The 21,889-nt window shown below is 52.7% G+C and overlaps 10 protein-coding genes across 10 annotated transcripts; 8 read left to right on the forward strand and 2 right to left on the reverse strand.

The window, feature by feature from the left end:
• Positions 1 to 122: 122 nt before the first annotated feature.
• Positions 123 to 3,408, forward strand: BO94DRAFT_585144 (positive regulator of purine utilization; the record flags this gene model as incomplete). The annotated part of the gene is made up of 3 exons (XM_025615675.1): positions 123 to 2,343; positions 2,391 to 2,443; positions 2,500 to 3,408. The coding sequence occupies 3 exons, from the start codon at positions 123 to 125 to the stop codon at positions 3,406 to 3,408; spliced, it is 3,183 nt and encodes a 1,060-aa protein (XP_025468136.1).
• A 1,561-nt stretch (positions 3,409 to 4,969) lies between these two features.
• Positions 4,970 to 7,814, forward strand: BO94DRAFT_556182 (DnaJ domain protein; the record flags this gene model as incomplete). Its single annotated transcript, XM_025613844.1, has 4 exons — positions 4,970 to 5,066; positions 5,123 to 6,232; positions 6,357 to 6,438; positions 6,494 to 7,814. 4 exons carry the CDS (start codon positions 4,970 to 4,972, stop codon positions 7,812 to 7,814), a joined length of 2,610 nt encoding a protein of 869 aa, XP_025468137.1.
• Positions 7,815 to 8,317: 503 nt separating this feature from the next.
• Positions 8,318 to 10,284, forward strand: adB (adenylosuccinate synthase ADE12). The gene is made up of 4 exons (XM_025611606.1): positions 8,318 to 8,662; positions 8,764 to 8,832; positions 8,903 to 9,354; positions 9,416 to 10,284. Exons 1-4 carry the CDS (start codon positions 8,620 to 8,622, stop codon positions 10,124 to 10,126), a joined length of 1,275 nt encoding a protein of 424 aa, XP_025468138.1. The 5' UTR covers positions 8,318 to 8,619; the 3' UTR covers positions 10,127 to 10,284.
• A 245-nt stretch (positions 10,285 to 10,529) lies between these two features.
• On the forward strand, positions 10,530 to 11,723 carry BO94DRAFT_534683 (CybS family protein). The gene is made up of 5 exons (XM_025611607.1): positions 10,530 to 10,897; positions 10,958 to 10,975; positions 11,108 to 11,174; positions 11,232 to 11,351; positions 11,415 to 11,723. Exons 1-5 carry the CDS (start codon positions 10,756 to 10,758, stop codon positions 11,578 to 11,580), a joined length of 513 nt encoding a protein of 170 aa, XP_025468139.1. The 5' UTR covers positions 10,530 to 10,755; the 3' UTR covers positions 11,581 to 11,723.
• A 171-nt stretch (positions 11,724 to 11,894) lies between these two features.
• On the reverse strand, positions 11,895 to 12,704 carry BO94DRAFT_424272 (nucleotide diphosphatase; the record flags this gene model as incomplete). The annotated part of the gene is made up of 1 exon (XM_025607429.1): positions 11,895 to 12,704. A coding segment is annotated over one exon (810 nt), but the record flags the coding sequence as incomplete, so codon positions are not given.
• Positions 12,705 to 13,012: 308 nt separating this feature from the next.
• On the reverse strand, positions 13,013 to 14,192 carry BO94DRAFT_534684 (helix-loop-helix DNA-binding domain protein). Its single transcript, XM_025611608.1, has one exon. The coding sequence runs from the start codon at positions 13,766 to 13,768 to the stop codon at positions 13,337 to 13,339; it is 432 nt and encodes a 143-aa protein (XP_025468141.1). The 5' UTR covers positions 13,769 to 14,192; the 3' UTR covers positions 13,013 to 13,336.
• Positions 14,193 to 14,796: 604 nt separating this feature from the next.
• BO94DRAFT_515759 (uncharacterized protein) lies at positions 14,797 to 15,692 on the forward strand (the record flags this gene model as incomplete). Its single annotated transcript, XM_025609932.1, has 2 exons — positions 14,797 to 14,918; positions 14,976 to 15,692. Coding segments are annotated over 2 exons (823 nt in total), but the record flags the coding sequence as incomplete, so codon positions are not given.
• A 702-nt stretch (positions 15,693 to 16,394) lies between these two features.
• On the forward strand, positions 16,395 to 17,584 carry BO94DRAFT_51580 (uncharacterized protein). Its single transcript, XM_025609934.1, has 2 exons — positions 16,395 to 16,410; positions 16,459 to 17,584. Exon 2 carries the CDS (start codon positions 16,629 to 16,631, stop codon positions 17,226 to 17,228), a length of 600 nt encoding a protein of 199 aa, XP_025468143.1. The 5' UTR covers positions 16,395 to 16,410; positions 16,459 to 16,628; the 3' UTR covers positions 17,229 to 17,584.
• Positions 17,585 to 19,604, forward strand: BO94DRAFT_51572 (uncharacterized protein). The gene is made up of 3 exons (XM_025609930.1): positions 17,585 to 18,045; positions 18,267 to 19,300; positions 19,355 to 19,604. The coding sequence occupies exons 1-3, from the start codon at positions 17,940 to 17,942 to the stop codon at positions 19,514 to 19,516; spliced, it is 1,302 nt and encodes a 433-aa protein (XP_025468144.1). The 5' UTR covers positions 17,585 to 17,939; the 3' UTR covers positions 19,517 to 19,604.
• A 656-nt stretch (positions 19,605 to 20,260) lies between these two features.
• BO94DRAFT_51587 (uncharacterized protein) lies at positions 20,261 to 21,600 on the forward strand. Its single transcript, XM_025609940.1, has 3 exons — positions 20,261 to 20,313; positions 20,571 to 20,900; positions 20,968 to 21,600. The coding sequence occupies exons 2-3, from the start codon at positions 20,589 to 20,591 to the stop codon at positions 21,316 to 21,318; spliced, it is 663 nt and encodes a 220-aa protein (XP_025468145.1). The 5' UTR covers positions 20,261 to 20,313; positions 20,571 to 20,588; the 3' UTR covers positions 21,319 to 21,600.
• Positions 21,601 to 21,889: the final 289 nt, after the last annotated feature.

Genomic DNA, 21,889 nt, shown 5'->3' on the forward strand with positions numbered 1-21,889 from the left:
AATGCTGATTCGCTTCTGGGTCTCCGGTATACCACCTCCGCGCCTCGCTTGACCGATTGCAGAATCACACCCCCGAGACATGGTCGCACGTCTGCACTACTTCTCGTCGTACCCTTCTCGTCATGCTGAACCCTGATTCTCCACCATCGCCGGCCTCCTTAGGGAGGAAACGACCGCATCCGCCTACCGAGCCTGCCTCGATCCCGCCAGAGCCGTCAGCGCAATCTCAGCCGCCGCCGCCGACTAGCGACGGCCCCGCGACCCAGTCCGCCACCCCCTCGACGTCCAATTCCTCATCGTTTCGAAATGTATCAGCCTGTAATCGTTGCCGCCTACGGAAGAACCGCTGTGATCAGCGGCTTCCACGATGCCAGTCCTGCGAAAAGGCTGGCGTCCGTTGTGTTGGATATGACCCGATAACGAAACGCGAAATTCCTCGCAGCTATGTCTACTTCCTCGAGGCGCGTGTCGCATATTTGGAGAAGGTCTTGATGGATCATCAGATAACGTTCAAAGACCCGGTCGCATTCGACGAGGAGGAAGCCGTTAAAGTTGAGGCAGGACTTGATACTGTACCAGCCCCAGTGACCGGTTCGGAAAGTTCGATTTCAACAGGAGGCGAAGGAGCAAACGCCGATGGAAACGAAAAATGGGTGAAAAGGGAGAAAGATGGACCCATACAAAGAAGAGACAAGAGCGATCACAGTGGCCAGGAGCCAGAGAGCAACCAGGACCCGCAGAAGGAAGACAATTGGCGCATACATAACCTGGTTTCGAACATAGGCATGGTGTCTGTGCAAGGAACCTCTGATCCCCGGTATTTGGGCTCAACATCCGGTATCTCCTTTGCTCGTGTTGTCTTTGCGGCCGTCAAGAGTTCCGTGCCAGGGAACGTTGCAGAGCGCGGGCCAATGCGTCCCAATGAACGTCTACCGCACAGTGCCACAGGGACAGGAGGGAGTAGCATGCGTGATTCCTTCTTTGGCTTACAAACAAGATCGATGATGAAGTGTGCAGCATTCCCGGATCGAGATTTAGCCGAGAAGCTGGTCAATCTTTATTTCGAACATGCAAATCCACAGATGCCCATTCTTCACAGAACTGACTTCATGGAGATGCTTGATCGTACATATTCGCTAGATGAAAAGAACCGCTCCCCTCGCAGTCTTTACATTCTCAATATTGTATTTGCTATCGGTGCTGGGATTATATTCGAGGACAAGCCGTCAGATGATAAGCAGGATGGCCGTGACCACTCACCATCATCATCTACATCCAAGAGGCCCCGGCTATCGAGCCACCAGCACCAGCCTGAAGAGTATCATGCATCCGCAATTATTCATCTGGAGACTTTCCTAGGTAATACTGCATCTGGGGATGGGTCCGGCGCTCTGGAAGAGCTACAGGCAGTGCTTCTTCTCGCTAGTTTTGCCCTTCTGCGACCGGTGGCGCCTGGACTCTGGTACATTGTTGGTGTTGCAATGCGGCTGGCAGTCGACCTTGGCCTTCATTACGAAGACGGAACCGACATTGATACGCTTGAGGAGGAAGGGCCCAACCGGGCACAAGGCAAAAATGCAGACAAGTCCAAGACGCGAATTGATAATCGGGAACTTGGCCGGCGGGAATGGGTCCGCGATCTACGCCGGCGATTGTGGTGGTGTGTCTACAGTTTCGACCGTCTAGTCAGTTGCTGCGTCGGCCGTCCGTTTGGAATTAGCGATCAAGCCATCAGTACCGAGTTCCCGTCTCTGCTGGAAGACAAGTATATCACCAAGTCAGGGATCGTGATTCCTCCAGAGGGAGCTCCAAGCTATAAACATTCGGCCCATCATTATTTCAAATTACGGCTGCTCCAGTCCGAAATCCAAGACGTGCTTCAGCATCAACAAGCCCGGTTCATTAGGCAGAGGGCCCCGTCTGCGGGCAGGAGACATATACGCCCCGAAATCTCATCTCCTTTCCTACAAGGCTTCGATTCTTTCCGATCCTGGCGCCGAGATGTTCACCGGCGGCTTGTTGAGTGGCAACAAAGTGCACCAACACGTCGCGATACCGGAGTGAGATTTCCTACCGAGTTTCTCGAATTGAACTACTGGCAAGCAGTGATCATGCTTTATCAGCAAAGCTTGACGGTGCCTGCTGAATTGGCAGACGAGATGATGCCAGCCGAGGACGTATCGAGTCCATCCTTTTCCAATGTGGATGAGTCGGAAGACGAAGATGACATCTACTACAAGGTAGCAGAGGCTGGGCAAAAGGTGATCCGTATATACCGTCAGATGCACCGGGTGCGGCTGGTCAACTACACATATCTGGCGACGCATCACATCTTCATGGCGGGTAGGTTGTTGGCACCAACATCGCGTATCGCTATTAACATCACTTAGGCATCTCATTTTTGTATGCGATCTGGCACTCTCCCTTGGTGCGAAGTCGCTTGGTATGGCATTCCTGAGCTTTCATGTTGTTTGCATAGGACTTTCTAACCACCTGCAGACCCTCGACGAAGTGGACTTCACAGTACTTGCAGCCACGTCCGTGCTCGGAGACCTCATGCATAAGTGTCCGCCTGCAGAAGCTTGTCGTGATGCTTTTGAAAGGATGAGTAAAGCCACGGTTCAGATGTGCCTATCGACCACTGGATTTGGCTCCCAGGTTGACCTGCCTCGGGCCCAAGCCGAAATCGCGCAAAGACAGGCAACTGCTTTGCAGTCAAATCAGACCAGGCAACATAGGAGAGATCCACGACAACGAGCGCCCCATGGTCCGCCCCGGCGGCAGGGCCAGCCACGGTCGTCGCGACCATTGCCACGGTTTGACATGAATCTTGGTGACCTATTCAACGATAATACTGCCGTTCCAGAACGGCCCAGCAGTGGCCCTAGAAATCCTGGACCCTACCCCGTCCGACCAGAATTTTCCGAATCCTCTGCATCGAACTTCGCACCTGATCGGGCGATGCGGCCACACCCCCCGCGAACGCCGTCTATGGAATATTACCCTCCATATGAGAACTCGGTGTCACCACAGACACAACAGCATCCGCAGTACTACTACGGAAACTCCCCACAACAGAGCGCGTCACCCAACAGCGTCGGCGCCAACCCACACCCTACACACTATCATACGCCGGAAAATGAACACCCGTCCGGTCTCAGCCTTGATTTTCTGGATTTCGATCCCGCGACGGCTGAAGGCCAAATGGCCGGCTCCGACGAGAATGGCGACTATAACCTCCAGGCGATGCCGTCATTGGGACACGGAGCTGGCCACAGCGTTGGAATCGACCTCGGATTCGGCATGGCAATGGACTTCCAACATGATTGGAGCGAAAACGCCAATTATGACATTCTAGAAGGTTACTTCTTCGGTGGGGCTGGGAATGGACCACCAGGAGAAGGGTAGAACAGTTTGGGCTATGAACGATCTTCTTTGTCTATAGTAGCATCCTTTCCTTCTCTTGTGGTATGGCGATAAAGGAAAAGAAAAGAAAAGGGATTGGATGGATGATTTACGAAAACTTGCCTGCTTGTACATGATCATATCATATCAAATCCTTCAGTGTGGGTCTATAATTTCCATACTACTCGCAGTAGTTGGTGTCGACAGCATGCAAAGGCACACTCCGGCCAACACTCGCTCTGGCCGACAACGGTTTCGTAGGGGCGGAGTTCTGTCCTGAGACAGCGTCTCCAAGCGAAGGTATCCGCCGGGGGACGTCATAGGAAGATACAAAGAGGTGGGGATGAAGGAGGAGATCGAACGTTAGTGGAGCCAAAGACGCACTGCAGTCGAGGACCCTAGGAATTGATTCAGGTGCCCATCAGTAGTTCCAGCGGACGTTAGTAGACTATCTATCTATCTAGTAGGGGACCTAGCACTGCTAGCAGGCAGCCATTCTGCGTCTAAACCTTAAGAGGGGGACGGGCCCAAGCACTAAGACTAGGCGTGCCCAGCCGAGAGCAACAGTGAGGCCAGGATGGATAACCAAATTGGGCAGCAAGAGCCGTTCGCTTGAGTTGGCCGGAACTCGAGCGATCGATGGATCCCGTCAGCCAGGAACCTTAACTGTGGCTGGGGGGAATGTCGAAGGAGGGGGGCTACCATACCTCCATCTGGTCCATGCTTCTTTCTGGTGACGGTCCGTGTGGTATGTCGGACAGAGAACACACGAGGGGAGTTAGCTATTCTTTCGAGTCTGGATATTCTCGAACATCACTTCTGCTGGATAGATATATATAATTTTCTATCTAAATCGAAGAAGCGCCGAGGCTGGATCTCGAGACGAGCCAATCGGCGGGGCGCTTGGGCCACGCGAACCTGAGGCAGGGCAGTTAGCCTCGATCATCATTCTTCTGCGTCGGCGGCGGTCATAACTTCTTTCTCACGGGTTTTGTCTCTCTTTCTTGTTCTTCTCCTTTTTGGCCTTCTTCCTCTCTTTTCGGAAGCAACGGCGACTTGGACTGGGGCGGTGTTTGTTTTTCCTCCTCGAGAGTGAGGATCATGTTGCGCGCAGCCTGATAGGAAAAAAAGTTGGTTTTCCTGGGAGCTTTCAGCGATCAAAACATCCGGCTACAGCAGTTGACTCTGCAAAGGTGCCTCTTTCTTTGCTTCAAGTACCTCCGCGAGCTTCTAGCTCATTTCCTTCTAACCAACCGGAGCTTGCCAGCTAAACCGTGAAACGATCTCTCCTTGCTTTTCGTCCTTTGTACCCCCCGCAACCTCACGTTTTCCGGCTCCGACCGTTCGCTCGATCCTTGCAGACTCCTCGATTTTTGTGTTTCTACGATTGGACGTCACGCTTGCTTTACTGCTGCTCCTTCTCGCAAAGCTTTCGCCGACTTGCAGTGCTTTACCTCCTTGTGATAGGTCATGTGTACAACGAAATTGGACCTTGGCGCGACGATAGTGGTACACGCTCATTTCACCAAACACAAGTGATTCCGACACCCGTCACTCTCTCAAAATGGTCAAGGCGGACGTGCGTCGGGACTATTATGCAGACTTGGGTCTCACTCCTAGTGCAGAAACCGAGGATATCAAGAAACAGTTCCGCAAACTAGGTGAGGGGTGGTCGTAGGAAGGATGGGTCACGCGAGGCCTGGCTGACAGTTGTTAGCTCTCAAATACCACCCGGATAGGAATCCTGGTAAGGAATTGGAGTTCAACTCCAAGTTCCAGGCAATTCAGGCCGCCAATGAGATCCTTAGTGACCCCCAGCAACGGCTGAGATATGACACGGATCGCTTGCGCGCCGGCTACGGCAAAGTCTACGGACCTCCCAGAGCCAACACTGCTCGAAAAGCACCTCCGAACCCCTACGGCTCATACTCTCCGAAACCCCAGCCGAAACCGACGTTTTCGACTCGCCCGCAGTCTTTCCACCACGGTCCGTCCACCGGCGCCCAGCGCTATGCTAGCTATGCACGGGCGGCCCCGAAACAACCTTGGGAGAAGATGCAAGATGACGGACAGACGCGAGCCGATGCATATAGGGGATTTCAGGACATGAAGGGCAATACGATGCCGGGTGGTTGGTCTTCATTCGACCCCCGCACTGGGCATAGCGGCGCCGGACCTAGAACCCATTCCACCCCCAATGGCCAGACACCCAGGCCCAAGTCTGCCTACGAGTACTTCAAGAAGTCCCCCAAGCCGACAAGCCCTGAACCGACTCGTGCACAGTCGACGAGAAGGAAGCAAGGATTCGCTCCGCGGGACGCCGGCGGTGACGAACCGATGGCCGCAAATACGTCCGCGTATACGAACGTTCCCCGGGCGGATCGATCGCAAACGCCAAACTCATTCTACACTCCAGCTCCCTCACCGACGGCTCGAAAATCCGCTGCACCTTCTCGGGCCGAATATTCGAGTACCCCTGATTTTGAACGAGCGAGCAGCAGATATGCCACTGCCGGTGGGGAGCGAACTTTCTTTTCAAGCGCTGGACTCGGACGTTCGGCCAGCATGCGCGATTCTACCTCGAGTCCTCAACCCCGCCCGAGGACTAACCCACCCAGCCCGACTCCTCCTGAGTCTGGCAGACATCGGAGTGCCAGTCCAAAGTTGAAGAGGGACAATAACCGGAATTATTCTTCCACGAGCTCAAGTGATACGGATGATGATGACCTTTCGGCGCGCAAGCCCAAGGCGGTCCCTAAGAGCAGGCTTCGCGCCCATAGGAAGTTCAACGACTTCCATACTGAACACAATCGGAACACTGGAAATGGTAAGCGTCATAATCATATACATCGTATATAATTGGTTGCTGTTCAGGCCTAGGCTTGAGTAGTCGGGCAAGAAGTTCGATGAGCAAATATCGTATCTAGCTGCTAACGAAGACCTCTTTCAAGGCCCAGACTCCGAGAATAGTGGCTCAACCAAGAACGTATTCGATACATCTGCATTCTTCGGAGAAGGAAGCCCTCTAAAAGCGTATGTTGAATCTTGCCTATCTACAATAGAGTCCTAAGCTAACTACGATGCATAGTTCTGGCTCCCCCAAGGCGGAAGCGAACACCCCGAACAGGAACTTCAAGAGCAGCAGTCATGAGCAATTACGGCAACCCTTCGCTGCAAGGAGCTGGGAACACACGGATTTCTTCGGTACCACGCAGTCGGATAAAGAATCGCAGGACAAACGTGCGCGAGGGCGCAGTGCGGATGGAGACATCTTTGACCGGACAGAGCGTCCTGCAGGTGCTGCAAATCTCAATCCTGCCCGCTCAGAGTCGGAATCGTCCCAAAAGCCAACACCTTTTGCTCAGGCGAAGTTTTCTGCCGATGCCTGGATCGAGGAGCTGCAAAAAGCCAACATATCGTGGAACATTCCTACCAACGACACTTCCAAACAAAAACAGACCGCTGCTTCCCAACGTCAGAAAAGTCCCCGAAAGCAAACCAAGCCTGCAGCTAAACCTCGATCCATCCCGCAACAAGCCAGTGTGTCGACCGAAGCCGAAGAAGCGCAGACGACCCTGAATGGAGGGAACGGTCAGGAATCTGCCAAGACGGGAGGCGTTGATGCGGAAGCTATGGATGTTGACGCTGTCCCGCCTGCCAAGGCCACTGGACAAAGTGTAGAGCCGGAAAAGGCTGGTACTGAGCAGAAAGAGATGCTACCTCCGAAATTGAAGCCGTCTTCAAGGAGGCGAGAGAAAAGGCAGACCTCGAAGTCTTTTGACTTGAAAAACCTTGGCAGCACGATTCCATTCGTGCAGAACAACAATGGCGGCATTGATGACCTGCAGGACATTCATGCCACACTTCCATTTGAGTCCCGCCCGAAGGCTTCCCGGACGACGATACGTGATGTCCGTCCCCGTCAATTGGCCTTGCCGAACCCGCCGAAACGGCCCAACCCACCGGAGCGGGTTCCCATCAGTGCGGGATCTAAGCAACTTGGGATTCCTCGGGTTGCGTGGGAGCGCTACGTCGCGGCAATGAACACCTACATGCGTGAATGGAACGCTTTTAGTCGCCGTATATTACGCCACGTCAATGCGCGCCAGGAAACCATCGAGACGGGCATGGCTCCGAACTGGGTCAACGCCGTCGGAGACTCGACACGTTTGAAGATCGACTCTCTGGACCAAGACGAAGGGGATGACAAGGGACTCAATGGAGACGAGAATGACGATAGTCTGGCGGCCGGCAGTGGTAAAGCCGGGTTCAGCGCCTATCTGCGTGCATTCGATGAAGACACTGTGGTCATGAAGCACTGGGAAGTCGCGCGGGAACTGCACCGGGAATGCATCGTGAAACTGGGAGACACGCGGCAATGGATTCTGGACGGCGGAAAGTTGATATAGGGGATAGAGGCACAGGACCCGACAGGCGTTTCGTGAGGCCGAGATTCTGCATTGGGTGGGCGTTGGCGCATGGTGGTTGTTCTACTCGTGGCATTGGAGGATGGTTATACGTGTATCATAGTCAATCATGGTCATGAACTCGTTCGAATACAGCTTGTTATAACTTCCAAGCCTTACTGTCTTTATGGACTGGTAGGTAACATTCGTGACCCCTGGGGCCCTAGCCCCAAGCCCCAAGCCCCAAGCCCTACCCCGATACCGGCGAGACCCCTCGCAGCCTGAGGCCGTGAGATACCGGATTCGGCTGACCCCGCCGCGGGGAACAGGACGGTACCGAGCAATACGGGCAGTGCGGTGTTTCCCGTTCCCCATTCTCCCCCGAAATGGGTCCGCCCAGTGGCGGGAAAGGGTACGGTATGGTATTTGGTAAAGCACGCACTGAGTCACGGCGACCCCCGACGGCGCATATATCGTCTTTGCCTCCGCAGCTTTCCCCTCCGTTTCTTTTTTCGGCTTTTGGTCTTTGACGGTTGCGAACTTTTTGCTGCTGCTCCAGTCACCTCAGGTATAGCTTGGGATCCTTTGGTGTTCTTTAATCATCTTACCCTCTTACGAGCTTCCTTAGCTTACGGCTTTTGTCCGTTTCCACCTTGTTTCATCGTTGCCTCATCCCGCATCGTGCCCCGCGTTGTCCGTTTCCCGTGTCATAGACCGCTGTTCGATTTGCTTCTCGCGAATTGAAGATTCACGCATTGAGCTACACAATTGAAATATATTTGTGGCTTCATATCATCAACACGCAATCATGGGTATCTCAATTGTTCTGGGTAGCCAGTGGGGTGATGAAGGTAGGACTGACTTGAACCTTGCGCTTGATTTGTTTGACGTGGCTTGATTTGGATCCTTTTCTCCCTGTCTTGCCAGCATGCTGACGGCGCCAATTGTATAGGAAAGGGAAAGATCACAGATATGCTTGCGCAGCAGGCTACGCTTTGCTGCCGTGCCGCTGGCGGTCACAGTAAGAGCCCCCCTCCCCCCACCTCCACTTTTATATATGAGCAGGTTGGGATCGGTCTAATCATGACTAGATGCTGGTCATACCATTGTTCACGGCGACAAGACCTACGACTTTCACATCCTCCCGTCCGGTCTCGTCTCCCCCGACTGTGTCAACCTGATTGGCGCCGGTACCGTGGTACACGTCCCCAGTTTCTTCAAGGAGCTGGCTTCTCTGGAGACCAAGGGTTTGGACAGCGCCGGCAAGCGCATCTTCATTTCCGACCGCGCTCACGTCTGCTTCGACCTGCACTCCGTTGTGGATGGTCTGGAAGAGGCTAAGCTGGGTGGTCGCAAGGTTGGCACCACCGGTAAGGGTATCGGCCCCTGCTACAGTGACAAGGCTGCCCGTCGCGGTGTCCGTGTGGGTGAAATCCTGGACGAGGCTCTTTTCGAGCGTAAGCTGCGATCATTGGACGCTGGTTACCGCGCCAGATTTGGCGAGCTGGAGTACAGCGTTGAGGAGGAACTTGCCCGTTTCAAGGTAGGATGACCCACATGTAGTCGGACTTGGAAAGCTTTCCAGGAGCATCTAACAAAACCAGGAATACCGCCAACGCCTGGGCCCTTACATTGTCGACCAACTGGCCTTCCTCCAGAAGTACAAGGACGCCCCCAACACCCTGGTTGAGGGTGCCAACGCGCTCATGCTGGACCTGGACCACGGTACTTACCCCTTCGTGACCTCGTCGTCGACCGGTCTGGGTGGTGCCGTGCAGGCCCTGTCCCTCAACCCCACCAGCATCACCTCCATCATCGGTGTGGTCAAGGCCTACACCACCCGTGTCGGCTCGGGTCCTTTCCCCAGCGAGCAGCTGAACGAGTCCGGTGACAAGCTGCAGAGCGTTGGTAGGGAGTTCGGTGTCACCACCGGCCGTAGACGTCGTTGCGGTTGGTTCGACATGGTCCTGTGCCGATACTCCCAGGCTATCAACCACTACACTGCGCTTAACCTGACCAAGCTGGACGTGCTCGATGACTTTGACGAGATCAAGGTTGGTGTCGCTTACATTCTGCCCGACGGCACCCGCACGGAGAACACGATGCCGGCCGACCCGGAGGTGCTGGAGAAGGTGCAGGTTGAGTATGTTACCCTCCCCGGCTGGAAGAGCAACACCATGGGTGTCAAGAAGTACGAGGACCTGCCCGCCAACGCGCGCGCTTACATCGAGTACATCGAGCGCGGCCTGGGTGGTGTCCCGGTCAAATGGATCGGTACTGGTCCGGCTCGTGACCACATGATCTGCCGCGAGTAGACATAGAAAAGGTTTGTTTATTTTTGTTATAATATCCTGACTCGGTGCAGCTGGGATGATTTGTATCATGTGTATATGATACCGGTGGCTATCCGTGGTAGACGGTAGAGGTTATAGAGTACAGTAGGAACTACAGTTTGTTAATATCCATATTCCATGATAAATTGCTATGTCAGATCGAGGTATTTAGCCATCATCAATGAAGATGAAGGTATAGATTTTTCATAATACCCAGAGTACTGCAATCTATCTCTCGGCAGTCGGGTAAGTAAATAGATGCCTCAGGCAGGAATAAACACAACGCAGAGTCCTAACATGCTGCACCACATAGCATTTCCAAACAATCTGCATAACACATCCAACCGCTAAGACTCTATCACTAAACCTTAACCAAATCTCCCTTTCCTCTATCAAGAGACGTCCGTCGTCGTGATATTGATTTGCCGGGTGTCGGCCATTTTCGGCTGGGCGGAGCAGCGCCCACCAATCAGGGGCGCGACAATATGATGACCGTATTCCCGATCGGACTCCCGAGGTTCCATCCTGAGCGACTCAACTTCACCTCAGGCTTTCGTCTCGTGTAGCGTTCGCATCGCCCTCATCGCCTGTCCCATCCCACATCCGCAACCATGGCCTCGATCGCGCGCCAGTCTCCCCTCCTCCGGCAATCCTGCCTGTCTGCTTTCCGCGCTCCCTGGGCGACCAGAAATGTCGCGCAGGTCGTGGCCTTTCACGCTTCGGCCCAGAAGCAGATCTTGCCTCCTTTGCCTCGTGAGTTTGCCTTACTTATCAGAGATAGGATAAGGAATGGGTGTGCTAATTGATGGACAGAGACTATCCAGGGAACTAGTACGTTGCTTCTTTTCATTGATGGGATTGGTTGCGTGTGCCGGGTGTATCAGCTCGTGCTCAAACCACGACTGCCCGGGGAATTTGGATATGGATATGGATAGCATTATTGACCTTCGACTCGTCAACTAGTGAACGACCCTGCCCCTGTCCCTACCTCCCACCCGACTGAGGGTAGCTACCACTGGACCTTTGAGAGGTGTGTATCCCCGCGCCTTCTGTGATGGTGATATGCGGCCGCCGCTGACAACAGCAGAATCGTCTCTGCCGGTCTCGTTCCCCTCTGCATTGCTCCCTTTGCCGCCGGCTCCATGAGCCCTGTCATGGACGCCGTCATCTGCTCCGCCATCGTCGTCCACTCGCACATTGGTTTCCAGTACGTCTTTCTTCCCCCGTCCAGTTGAGCAATTGAGTAGAGATTGATATGTTTTGTGTACAGCGCCTCCATCACCGATTACTTCCCCACCCGCCGCGTGCCCAAGACCCACAGTTTCATGATCTGGTTGCTCCGCGCTTTCACCCTTAGCACGGCTGTTGGCCTGTACGAGTTCGAGACGAACGATGTGGGTGTGACTGAGGCTCTCCGCCGGGTGTGGAAGGCATAGATTGGGGGTTGGTTTTTCAGTTCTGGTTTGGTCTTAGTTTAGGCGTCTGCCTTGCCTCTCTTGTACATGTTGGTTTTTGTGCGCTTCTATTGGAGCTTATAAAAGAGTGTATAACTCAAATATTATACCTTGTTTTTTTTCTACTCGAGATATACCTATTCCAGTATAAAGTACCTCTATACATACATACAAAAACCCCATCCATCAATCCACAAATCCACAAATCCAACACCCAGCGTCAGACCAACTCCAACAACCAAACCAATCTACTCCTCCTCATCCTCCTCCCCCTCCACAAACTCCCCCTCGCCCACCTCCCCATCCAACAAATCCTCATCATCCGCCCTCGCCACCACCTTCTGAATAACCTCCAACGTCTTCCTCAACGGCAACCCCACCACATTATCATAACTCCCCTCAATCCTATCCACCAACACACTCCCCAACCCCTGAATCCCATACCCCCCGGCCTTATCCACCCCCTCCCTAGTCCTCACATACGCCAAAATAACCTCATCACTCACCCCGCGATCAAACCACACCCTCGTCTCCTCAATCCAACTCTCCAACGCATACCCCGGCACCCTCGCACTCTCCAACGGCGCCATCCCCACAACAGCAGTATAGACTTTATGTTCGCCCGCATCCCTCAGTCCCTTCAACATGGAAATATGATGTGCTTCGCTGCGAGGCTTCTCCAATATCGACCCCGAGGAGGTGTCCACGATGACTGTGTCCGCGGCCAGAATCACCGCTGGTTCGCCCTTCGGAGAGTCGATTTCCTGGGCGTACACGGCTTGTGCTTTTTGGGTGGCGGTTTGCAGGACGTATTCGTAGGGAGAGAGGGTTTTGGGGAGGTCTTCGGCGGTGTTGGGTGGGATTATTTCCATGTTTGGGAGGGAGAGGAGGGAGAGGATTTGTCGCCGGCGGGGGGAGGTGGAGGCTAGGATGAAGCGTTTGGTGCGGAGGTGCGTGAGGATTGGGAGGGTGAGAGGGGGTGGGCGGGGGAGGAGAGATGCGCGTTTGTTGGTTGTGGTTGTGGTTGTTGGGTTGGTGGAGGGGGAGTAGGCTGGGGGTGGGTCGGTGGTGGTGGGGTCAGTTTGGGAGAGGAGGGATTGTTTGCTGTCGGACATTTTGGTGGTGGTGATGGTGGTGGTAGTGGTGATAAAGGGTTGAGTTAGGGGGGTTTGTGGTTGTCGTGGTGGTCATGATGGTAGGAGGTATATGGTATGGTGGTGAGGGTAAATTTGATGATAGACGGGCGGTGAGACCCGGCAGTTGTTGATAATGCGAGATTGATAGACATGCTGTGTCATTTACATGTGAACGTGAACGTGTTTCAGCATGCTCGTGCTGTTTACGTCCAGATTCATGCTGGACCTACAGGGGTTTTTGAAGAGAATTGCTTATATGATCTGACAGCTTATGATGTCTTTTGAGTAGTAACAATACTCGTGTAGCTATCGCCTACAAATAATCATGACTTGTCATGGTCTGCTGCAATTGTCTGCTGCATTCGCGCAGTTCCTAAGAACCTAAACTCCCAGCCCAGTACCAGCTGCTCCAGTGTATATGCAGAGCAATCCTGGCCGGAACATCGTCCTATATATCCCATCACAACGCCAAACCCGAGTACTCACCGAGCACCTCGTAGAAAAGAACAAACCCTAGCATCGATACAGTCCTTAGTATCATCACTGCTATCGCACTACCCACAGCGCCGGACTTTTCCCAAATCAAGTCACATATAATTCAATCAGTTTTGAAACGAATCATCAACGCGTCCTCCCCGTCGCTCAATCTCCGCCATTAACTCCTGTCGCTCCCGCAGCTGCAGTTGGATAAAATCCACCGTCTTACGCAACACAATACTCTCACTGCGACCCTGTCCCTCCAGTCCTGGCACCAGCTCCGTCAATCGATCAAAGCCCTCCCGAATCGCCGCGCGCCGTTTCTGCTCCGACGCAATGTGGTTGTTCTTCTTCTCCTGCTCTGTGAGCCGCGGCTTTTCCTTGTCCTGTGAGTTGGCTGCCGACGAGGCCTCGGCCGGCTTGGAGTTGCCGGTGGGGGTGGTCACCGGCGAACGATCGTGATCGTCCGGCTGGTTGGGTGCGCCGCCAGGCAGGGGGGAGAAGGACGGTTCGGAGGAGCTGGACGCCAGGGAGGCGGAAGGTCGTGCAGATGGCATGGTGGTTCGTCTGGGATTATATAGTGGTGGGTAACAGAATGCGATTGTTGTCTGTCAATACGGCGACTATCATGTGCTTGCGGCGGGGGAGTTTTCATGTGACGACGTCGGGGAGAAAAACAGGTACAGAACAGAACAGAACAGAACCGGAGGGAAGGAAGGAAGGAAGAAATGAAGTAAACAGAGGGAAGGACTGATTAAGAACAGGGGGATATGTACACGCAAAGGAAAGAGGAGGGGATCATCGCTGACCCCAGCACGTTAGGGGGAGGAGACGAGGCTCGCCTGAATGCCTGGACCAATGGAGGGGAGAGCCATTTATGAGAAGCTGCGGAGGATCGACTCGATCGCTTCAGGTACAGACAGCCGAGAGATTGGAAATGTTACAGACACCCACGGTTCTTTCGGCTTCACCCACGGTCACTAACCTCTGCAGGTCTAGCAGAATATATTGAAGGAGTCAATGGATGTTTTATTGGATCTTACTGTCAATTCATTGACAAGCCAATCAGGTTCACTATCAGACACTTTTAACCTTGAGGTGCTGTTTGAGTGGAGATTATTAAAGCTTCTACTTAGCTCCCACCCACTTAACGCTGCATCGCAGCTATCAAAAATCCCATATTCCTGACAAGGCCTACTATTATGTATATTAACTCCAACTACGCAAGGCAACTAGTTAATCAGATAAATTTCTGGATGTGTTGAATGCAGAGGATATGGCCCATGGGTGACCAAATCATTGTATACGCAGTCCGTGGATCCGCCAACTGGCCAGTCTGGATCGCGGCTTCACCCGCGTAACGTCATCGATCGTTCACGTTGCTTCTAGATTCCCTCAGACACATACCACTTGGGCCTCCCCTCGATATTTCTTCCTCCTTCTCCCCCACGCATTCGGCAATCGGCAGCCCGCTGTTGCAGACTGTATTCTCGATCTTGACCTCTATTCTCAATTGATCGACCCCTGATCTGTCACCTGCGCTGTTCTACTATACACAGCGAGCAGGCACCGATCTCGACCCCAACATGGCCAGTCATGAACATCTCCGCGGTTCCTGCCAATGCGGGAGAAACCAGTACCAGATCCGACTCCCCGAAAATATAACCGATCATGCCCACGTTTACTTTGACACCAGCCGCGACAACCGTACGTCCGCACCCATCGGCTTTATTCTATAGAGCATCTCTAACCACAATTGGACAGGAAGGTCTCACGCCGCTCCCCTGACAGCCTGGCTCCGCGTCCCCTTGACCTGGTATCAATCCCACACTCAGTCCTACTTCCCCGATGAAACACACAACACCATCCGTCGCATCTTCTCGCCGCACCATGCGCCACATACTCAGCGTGTCTTCTGCGGCTACTGCGGCACCCCACTCACCTATTGGAGCGAGCACCCCCGCGATGAGGCGGATTACATGTCAGTATCGATAGGAAGCTTATTCGGCAATGATCAGCGCATGTTGGAGGATTTGGAGCTGTTGCCCCCGGACTCGCCTGCACATTCTTCCGATGAGGAGAACGAAGAAGATGAGGACAATGCGGAGGCTTCGGAGCGACAAGAACAGGTGGTTGTCAGTCCCGCTGCTGTACAACAAGAAGCGCCCTTGTCGAATGTGATTATTCCGTCTGGGCCATCCATCTCTCGGAGTTATAGACAGGGCATGCTGGGTGGGATTCCGTGGTTTGAAGAGATGGTGGAGGGGAGTCGACTGGGCAGGATGATGAAGACTAGACGTGGTGTGGGGGTTAGTGATGATCAGTCTACAACGTTTGAATGGGAGGTTAGTGAGTGGACGAGCGACGGGTCGGGTGCGCAGAGACAGATTGGATCTGCTGCGCAGGCAGCGGGCAAAAGAAAGCGTGGCCAACACACTAATGTGGAGGATATTGAATCTACCTAGAAGTATGGCGTCGGAGGGTTCAACATCTCACGAAGGCAGGTATTAGTTCAAGTACATATTAAAATCAAATCATATTTCGAAGTACGATAACAGAAATGCCTAGGTAGAGTGAAACTATCTTGGTGTCTGTCATTGATTGTAATGTAAGCTACTACCATGGGTAGGATGCACAGGATACACTTGTTCTGCTCGATGCCATTATATGCCTAAGTTTTAGGGCTTGGTAGACACTGGTTCTCTGGCATTCACACCTCATCAGCCACCAGGGCAACAATAAGCATGCCAGCACCCTTGAATGTAATAGACAAAGTTTAACGAAGCCACCAAGTAAAGTAACCCTAAAGCTGCCCCAAGTGCCTTAGGCGTGATTCCCTTCACGCATCAACTTCCTGATTGGGGATCGCGTCGCTTGAGTTGCCGTATCTTCACCAAAGTGAAGAGCATAATTGCCTGTCTCGCACTTTGAAAACACACGAGAATCCTTCTATCTTCCTTCTCCCTCTTCTTCTCTCTCAGAGCCATGGAGGGTGATTGTGGCTCCGGCCCAGTCACCCTCCATGTCTTTATCTTCTTGTTTGAGTATCAAGACTCTTGAGCGCCATGCTGTTGGGTTTTCTTCAGGTCGGCAAAGGATCAGCACAGCTCAGTGCCGGACTGGCGCGTCACCCGGAAAGAGGCCATCGTGCCTTCCCTTGAACGACAGGTGTTGCTTAGTAGATCTTGCTGGCATACCTGTTAGCCCTGCACATCTGATCCTGGATGACTGCTAACCTTGATGATAGGACGATCTCACGCACAAAGAGTTACTGACATCGATATTATGGCTTCTCCACACTTCGCCAGGCTAGACAGACAATACCCACGAGAAGAAGTGGCCCCGATAACCCTAATGGCAAGTCTTCTGTTCCTGGCTAAGGGTCAGATGTGCCCAGCTTGAGGACAAGGACTCTGAATGGCAACTACCGCAGCATATTCTGCTTGCACTCTGCCCAGTGCAACATTTATGCTCGAGAGCAAGGACCCAGTATGTGTCCAGCCAAACAACAGACCAAGGACATCGACCACAATTTCGCCCATGTCTAGCCCCAGACAGAGACTCCAAGTCAATGCTAGAACTCTTCACGTACTTTGCAATCTTCCAGCTCAAATTGGCAGCACCACTGTCAGAGTATGGGGTCCAGTGGTATCACTGCCGTTGACGCGGTATATGGATGTTGAGATCGTCGAAGCACACCAAACGTATGGGGACTCGGGTACAGCTAGGGGACCTTTGACAGAAGTGATCAGCATGCTGCGCGCAATTTGCAAAGGATTATTCGAGCACCACAAGAGTTTGGCAGCCCGTAACAACGATATGACCTCAAATTCCTGGCGCCTGGATCGATGTTTGCTTGGCCCCTGGACAGGTATTTCGATGCGGAAAAGGGATTCTCGAATGTGGTACTCGAATGCAACGGATGTAGAGTCTTGGAGAACAAATTGGCTTAACTGCCCAGCCAGTCTCAGACTGCTGGGCGAATGCAGTCAACTCCTGACTTACATAGCTGCCTGAGGGATAGTTTAGTCCGAGGATATCACTGGCCTTGATGGACCGGCGGGACCGTCTGTCCGGTCACCAGGTGGGCCTGATATCAGAAAGCAGCAGCCCCAGTGAATGCTGCCGTCAGTCCTTCGATGCCCATTCCTTGCTACCCTTCCCACATTTGCTAGTCTTTTGCAGGGAAACACAAGTCTAATTGCGTGACCACCAAATTGAGAAGAAACAGCAACACGCGAAGACTTCTTCCCCGGAAACACCTTCTTTTCACCTATATCCTCTTCTCATACATCGTTTCTCAAGCATCGTCGATAGCTCTCTTTCTCCCACAGCTTTTGCTTACGCTTAGAATCACGTTCTCTGTTCTACTCTCAAGTCACGTCCGTCTTGTTTCTTCCATCTAATCTACAAGAAGCTCTCATTCCAGAAGCAACGAACACACTCCATCTCTCCTCTCTCATTTCCCAAACACATCCGATCTCTCTCCTTCATTCCACAGCTCTGTATTACACCCTCAGAAGCACGCTCGTGTTGTTTGTCTCATCAACTCTACAGAAGTCTCTCTTCCAAGTGACACACAAACGGTCTTCACTCCTCGTCTCCTGTTGTGTCAGGAAGACTTTGAATCTCTCACTTCATCTGGGAACACGCTACAGAAAAAGCGTTCTTCTTTCTATCTATTCCCCTGATTATCTCCTGTCGGAAAGGTTAAGCATCTCTGTAAGCATGTCGTCATCGTCGAAGAAGGTTACCTTTCGTGATCCCCTTGAGGATGCTCCGTTTGAGAGCGCTGGGGCTGAGTACCGCGATGATGGTCGTCATAATACTAAAGGTAAGAGTCCTTTCCACTACTCATGCTACGTCACGTTGGGCTTTATGTCCATGCCCAAGGGGAGTTCCCTGAGCAAATAATTGGGGATCGGTGACCTTGCAGCCTGATGTCTATGCTTCTACTCGTGTCGGGTTGATTGTTACTTGTCGTACATGCTCAAGGGATTTCTTGATAAAAGAGACTAAAGTTCTTATTTATGCTCAAAGCTAATCGTCTCATAGGAGCCACAAGAAGTGGTCAGCCACGCAGCAGAGATGTCACACACATTCAGACATCCTATTCTTCTCCCCCACATGACCACAACCTCAGCGAGAGTGAAGAACCCGTCGAGCCGCGCACCATCTATGAGGGCGAATATCGGACTCCTTTCTCGCAGCGCGTAACGCGACTGCCACACGGCCCAACCCTGAGAATAGCGTCTGCGGCCGAAGAGATAATAATGGGGACGTCATCCCTTCAAGCGCTAAATGAACTCCCCTTGCATGGAGAGCGCGGGGCGACGTCCCCAGCCGAACACGATAGTCGCGGCAATCATACGACCTTGGATGAGACCATCCATCTCACTCCAACACCCAACGCCCGGAAAGCCTTCAGCCTCCGCGGCATCATCCAGAAGGCCCGGGCGGCGCGGAAAAAAAGTCGTATTGAGGCCACGACTATCACAGAAAAAGATCGGGTCCCGGGGACCGCGAGACCGATCAAAAAATCGAAATCGAAAGGCAACATCGGCGGTGTTGAAAAGACGGCCATAAAAAGCATGGCAAAGGCCACAATCAACTTTAGCAAGCCCAACACACGCAGCCAGATGACTTCTCTTGGGGCTATATCAAACCCGACGCCTTTGCCAACTCCCTCGTTGTTGCAGCAACTAGAGAGGAAGCACATCGAAATTGGCCCCAGCCAAGACCTGCCTGCCCCAGCCCGGGGTCGGCAGGCAGTGTCGACACTAGTCAAGGCCGCCAGTTCGGACTCGCTAAGGTGCCATGTTGGGACAACATCCTTCAAAAGTCCACACCGCGCGAGTGCCGTGACCGGGCACCGGGACACTCATACCGCGCCAATTTCTGCTCCGTCTCGTCCAACGGGACTTCGCAAACCAGAAGGCCACCCAACCAGAGATGCATCTGTCCAGACCGAACCACCTGCCCGTGGTTCGGTCTGGACTTGCGATGCACAATTCGATATTCTCGGTGAGGCCGTTTGCAGAAAGGTCCGACAAGCGGAGACAGCTGCGCAGAGAGACCGGTACCTCCAAGTAAGTTCTTATGGCGTTGACTTGTCTTGTGCAAATGGTTGACAATGTTCTTAGATGGCACTTGAAGTGCAGAAACTCCTCAGCGACTACAAGAGATCGGGGGAAGCGGTCGAGGAGACTTCCAAGTCGCTCGACGAGAAGATCGCTCAGAAGGAGTCGATCGAGGCTGAGCTTCGGGCTCGCTCCTCACAGCTCCGATCCATGATGGAGTTGTAGATAGTTTCTGTTTTCTGTTGGTCAGCGCTGCCTGTGAACTAAGTGAGGATATGTCAAGTTCGGTTTCACTTACCCTTTGTGGTCCTGTCTGCTTTTCCTTTCCTTCTCTTGTTTCCTTGTCGTCCACCCCGTCTTTGTGGACAGAATAGAAAGAAAAACACAAAAACAGGTGAAAATGTATATACACAAAAAAAGAAAATCTGTCAGGGCACCGCGTTCACGTATCCATCTGTTGCTTCTTTCCATGTCTCCTTTGTTGCCGGGTTCCCGTTCGTCCTCTCTACATCTTGTGATGTTGGGCCTACGTGCCTTGAGCGACTTGGTCTTTGTGAGAGGAGAACCCCGACCACAAGCACGGTAAACTGGAAAAGTGAGCCCTGGTGCTGGTGCTTTAGATAGTCAGGATGATGAACTAACCTAACGGGGTACGATGAACATTTGCATGGCCGAGCATGGCCGGGCCCTGACAGATCCCTGACGTCGTTGTAGTGGAGTAACGGGCAGGTAGTGGGCGGCGCTGCAAATTAATGAACCACAGTAATGGAAGAGTCAGAATTGTGCGAACATGACAGGAGAATCACGGCGGGTGAGCAACACAAGCGAGAAAAGCATGTCCTGACGCCTCAGGCTCACTGTTGGCATGGGGTGCAGACAAGGAGAAGTGAATGGTGAATGGGGGAACTCAACCGGCTCAGACAAGCTCTTTCTCAACCGTGACAAAGCGTCGTTTTCCTCTTTGTTACACTGACATCGTCGGCGAGGTTCCTCCCTAAAAAGGCTCCGCGTTTCCAAAGCTGGTAAGTTCCTAGAACGTCACTCTTCTCGGTCTTCTATATACCAGTCAACCGTCTCCTCTTTAACCCCTTTCTTGTTCCCTCCATTTCCTGATCTCCTCTTGATACCCTCACGTTTGCCCACTATCACTAACACCATGTCCTATCCGATGCACATGTTGCTAGAGTCCGAGGTTTGCAAGACTTGGGAGCCCACTCCTTTGAGTGACTTCCCTGATCAGTTACTCAGGACTAGAAAGCTGACTTGTTTGATCACACAGCCCCAAGCCGAAGCCATCATGGCCAGTCAACCCCACAGAAGAAAGGGTGGCCGCAGTCGACAGCCCGACGCGACCAACCCCGCCGGAGGTGTACAAGAGCCCAATAGATCATACAGATATCATAATTCGCGTCATCCTCTCCCGGCCCGTCCTGATATGCATGGCCCCGGCGCTCCGCCTGGCTACGATTTTGCCTTGCCACAGCCAATCCCACAGCCCGAGTGCAACGCAATGATGGCCCACGGCATGCAAATGAATCACCAGCGGAGGGAAATGGAGAATTGGAACCGAATGTATTTAGAACAGGGCCGATTCCCGGATTCTCAGCCAGTGAGTACTCTCCATTTTCATGCCAGAGAGGTTTTAGATATGGCTTAATGTTGACAAACTGTTCAAGATGTACCAAGGACCTGGCCTAGCTCCAGCTGGTCAACCTTATCCTGAGCTTCGTGGTTCTGATCCAAGGGAATGCGGTCTTCAGGCGCCGGGTGGAGTACCCTATTCCGGCCCCGTTGGAGATTCCGTTGGCGTCTATGGATATCCTTTTCAACCAACATCTTCGTCGATGCCTCCTCGAAACCCTGAAGATTTTCTCAGACTTCGGATGAATGGAAGCAATGGAGGCGCTGTCAGGTCTATTCTTCGCGGAGATGCGCCAGAGTTTATCCCTCGCAAGAAGCCCTTGGAGGAAATGAACCAGGTCTTGATTGTCAGCAGTACTTGGCCTGCGGGGTCGCGAGGACTGTGAGGCTTTGGTGACTTTTCCGGATTCATCGATTAACATGGCTGCGTTGTTCCGGTGTGTTAGAGATACCCAGGGCTGATTGTTATCTTCATTCACGCTTTGCTTCTCTCTGGAGATAGTCTTCACGCATGTTGGAGCAACGTGGCAGGTTGAATATCTGGATTGGGTTTCTTTTGCTTGCTGTTCCCTTTGATTGATGCGGCGCTAGATGGCTGACAGGTGCTTTCGGGTTTACGTGGGGTTCAGTGGGGTTCTCATGGCTTAATCTTGCTAAATAATTTTCAGCTAATCAGCATGGAAATGAGACGAGTTACACCCGCTCTGGTTACTGCTGCTGCTGTCTGGTGCTACTACGGACCACTCCTTGGATGGTTGAAGCCATCTATTGGACGGAGATGCTCCGGTGGCTCAAAATGTAGGGATTGCTTGTCTTGTAGGTACTGAATTGTCTTGGTATATAATCGTTCTAGCATCTAGGTACTCCCTTCTTGCAAGAATGAATAAGAACCTTAAGTAACGAAAAGAAACCACGTCATTAAACCTAGCTTGACCAAGCACATGCACAGACAAGAAA

Source organism: Aspergillus sclerotioniger, assembly GCF_003184525.1.
Source record: "Aspergillus sclerotioniger CBS 115572 chromosome Unknown BO94scaffold_12, whole genome shotgun sequence".
Classification (NCBI taxonomy): domain Eukaryota; kingdom Fungi; phylum Ascomycota; class Eurotiomycetes; order Eurotiales; family Aspergillaceae; genus Aspergillus; species Aspergillus sclerotioniger.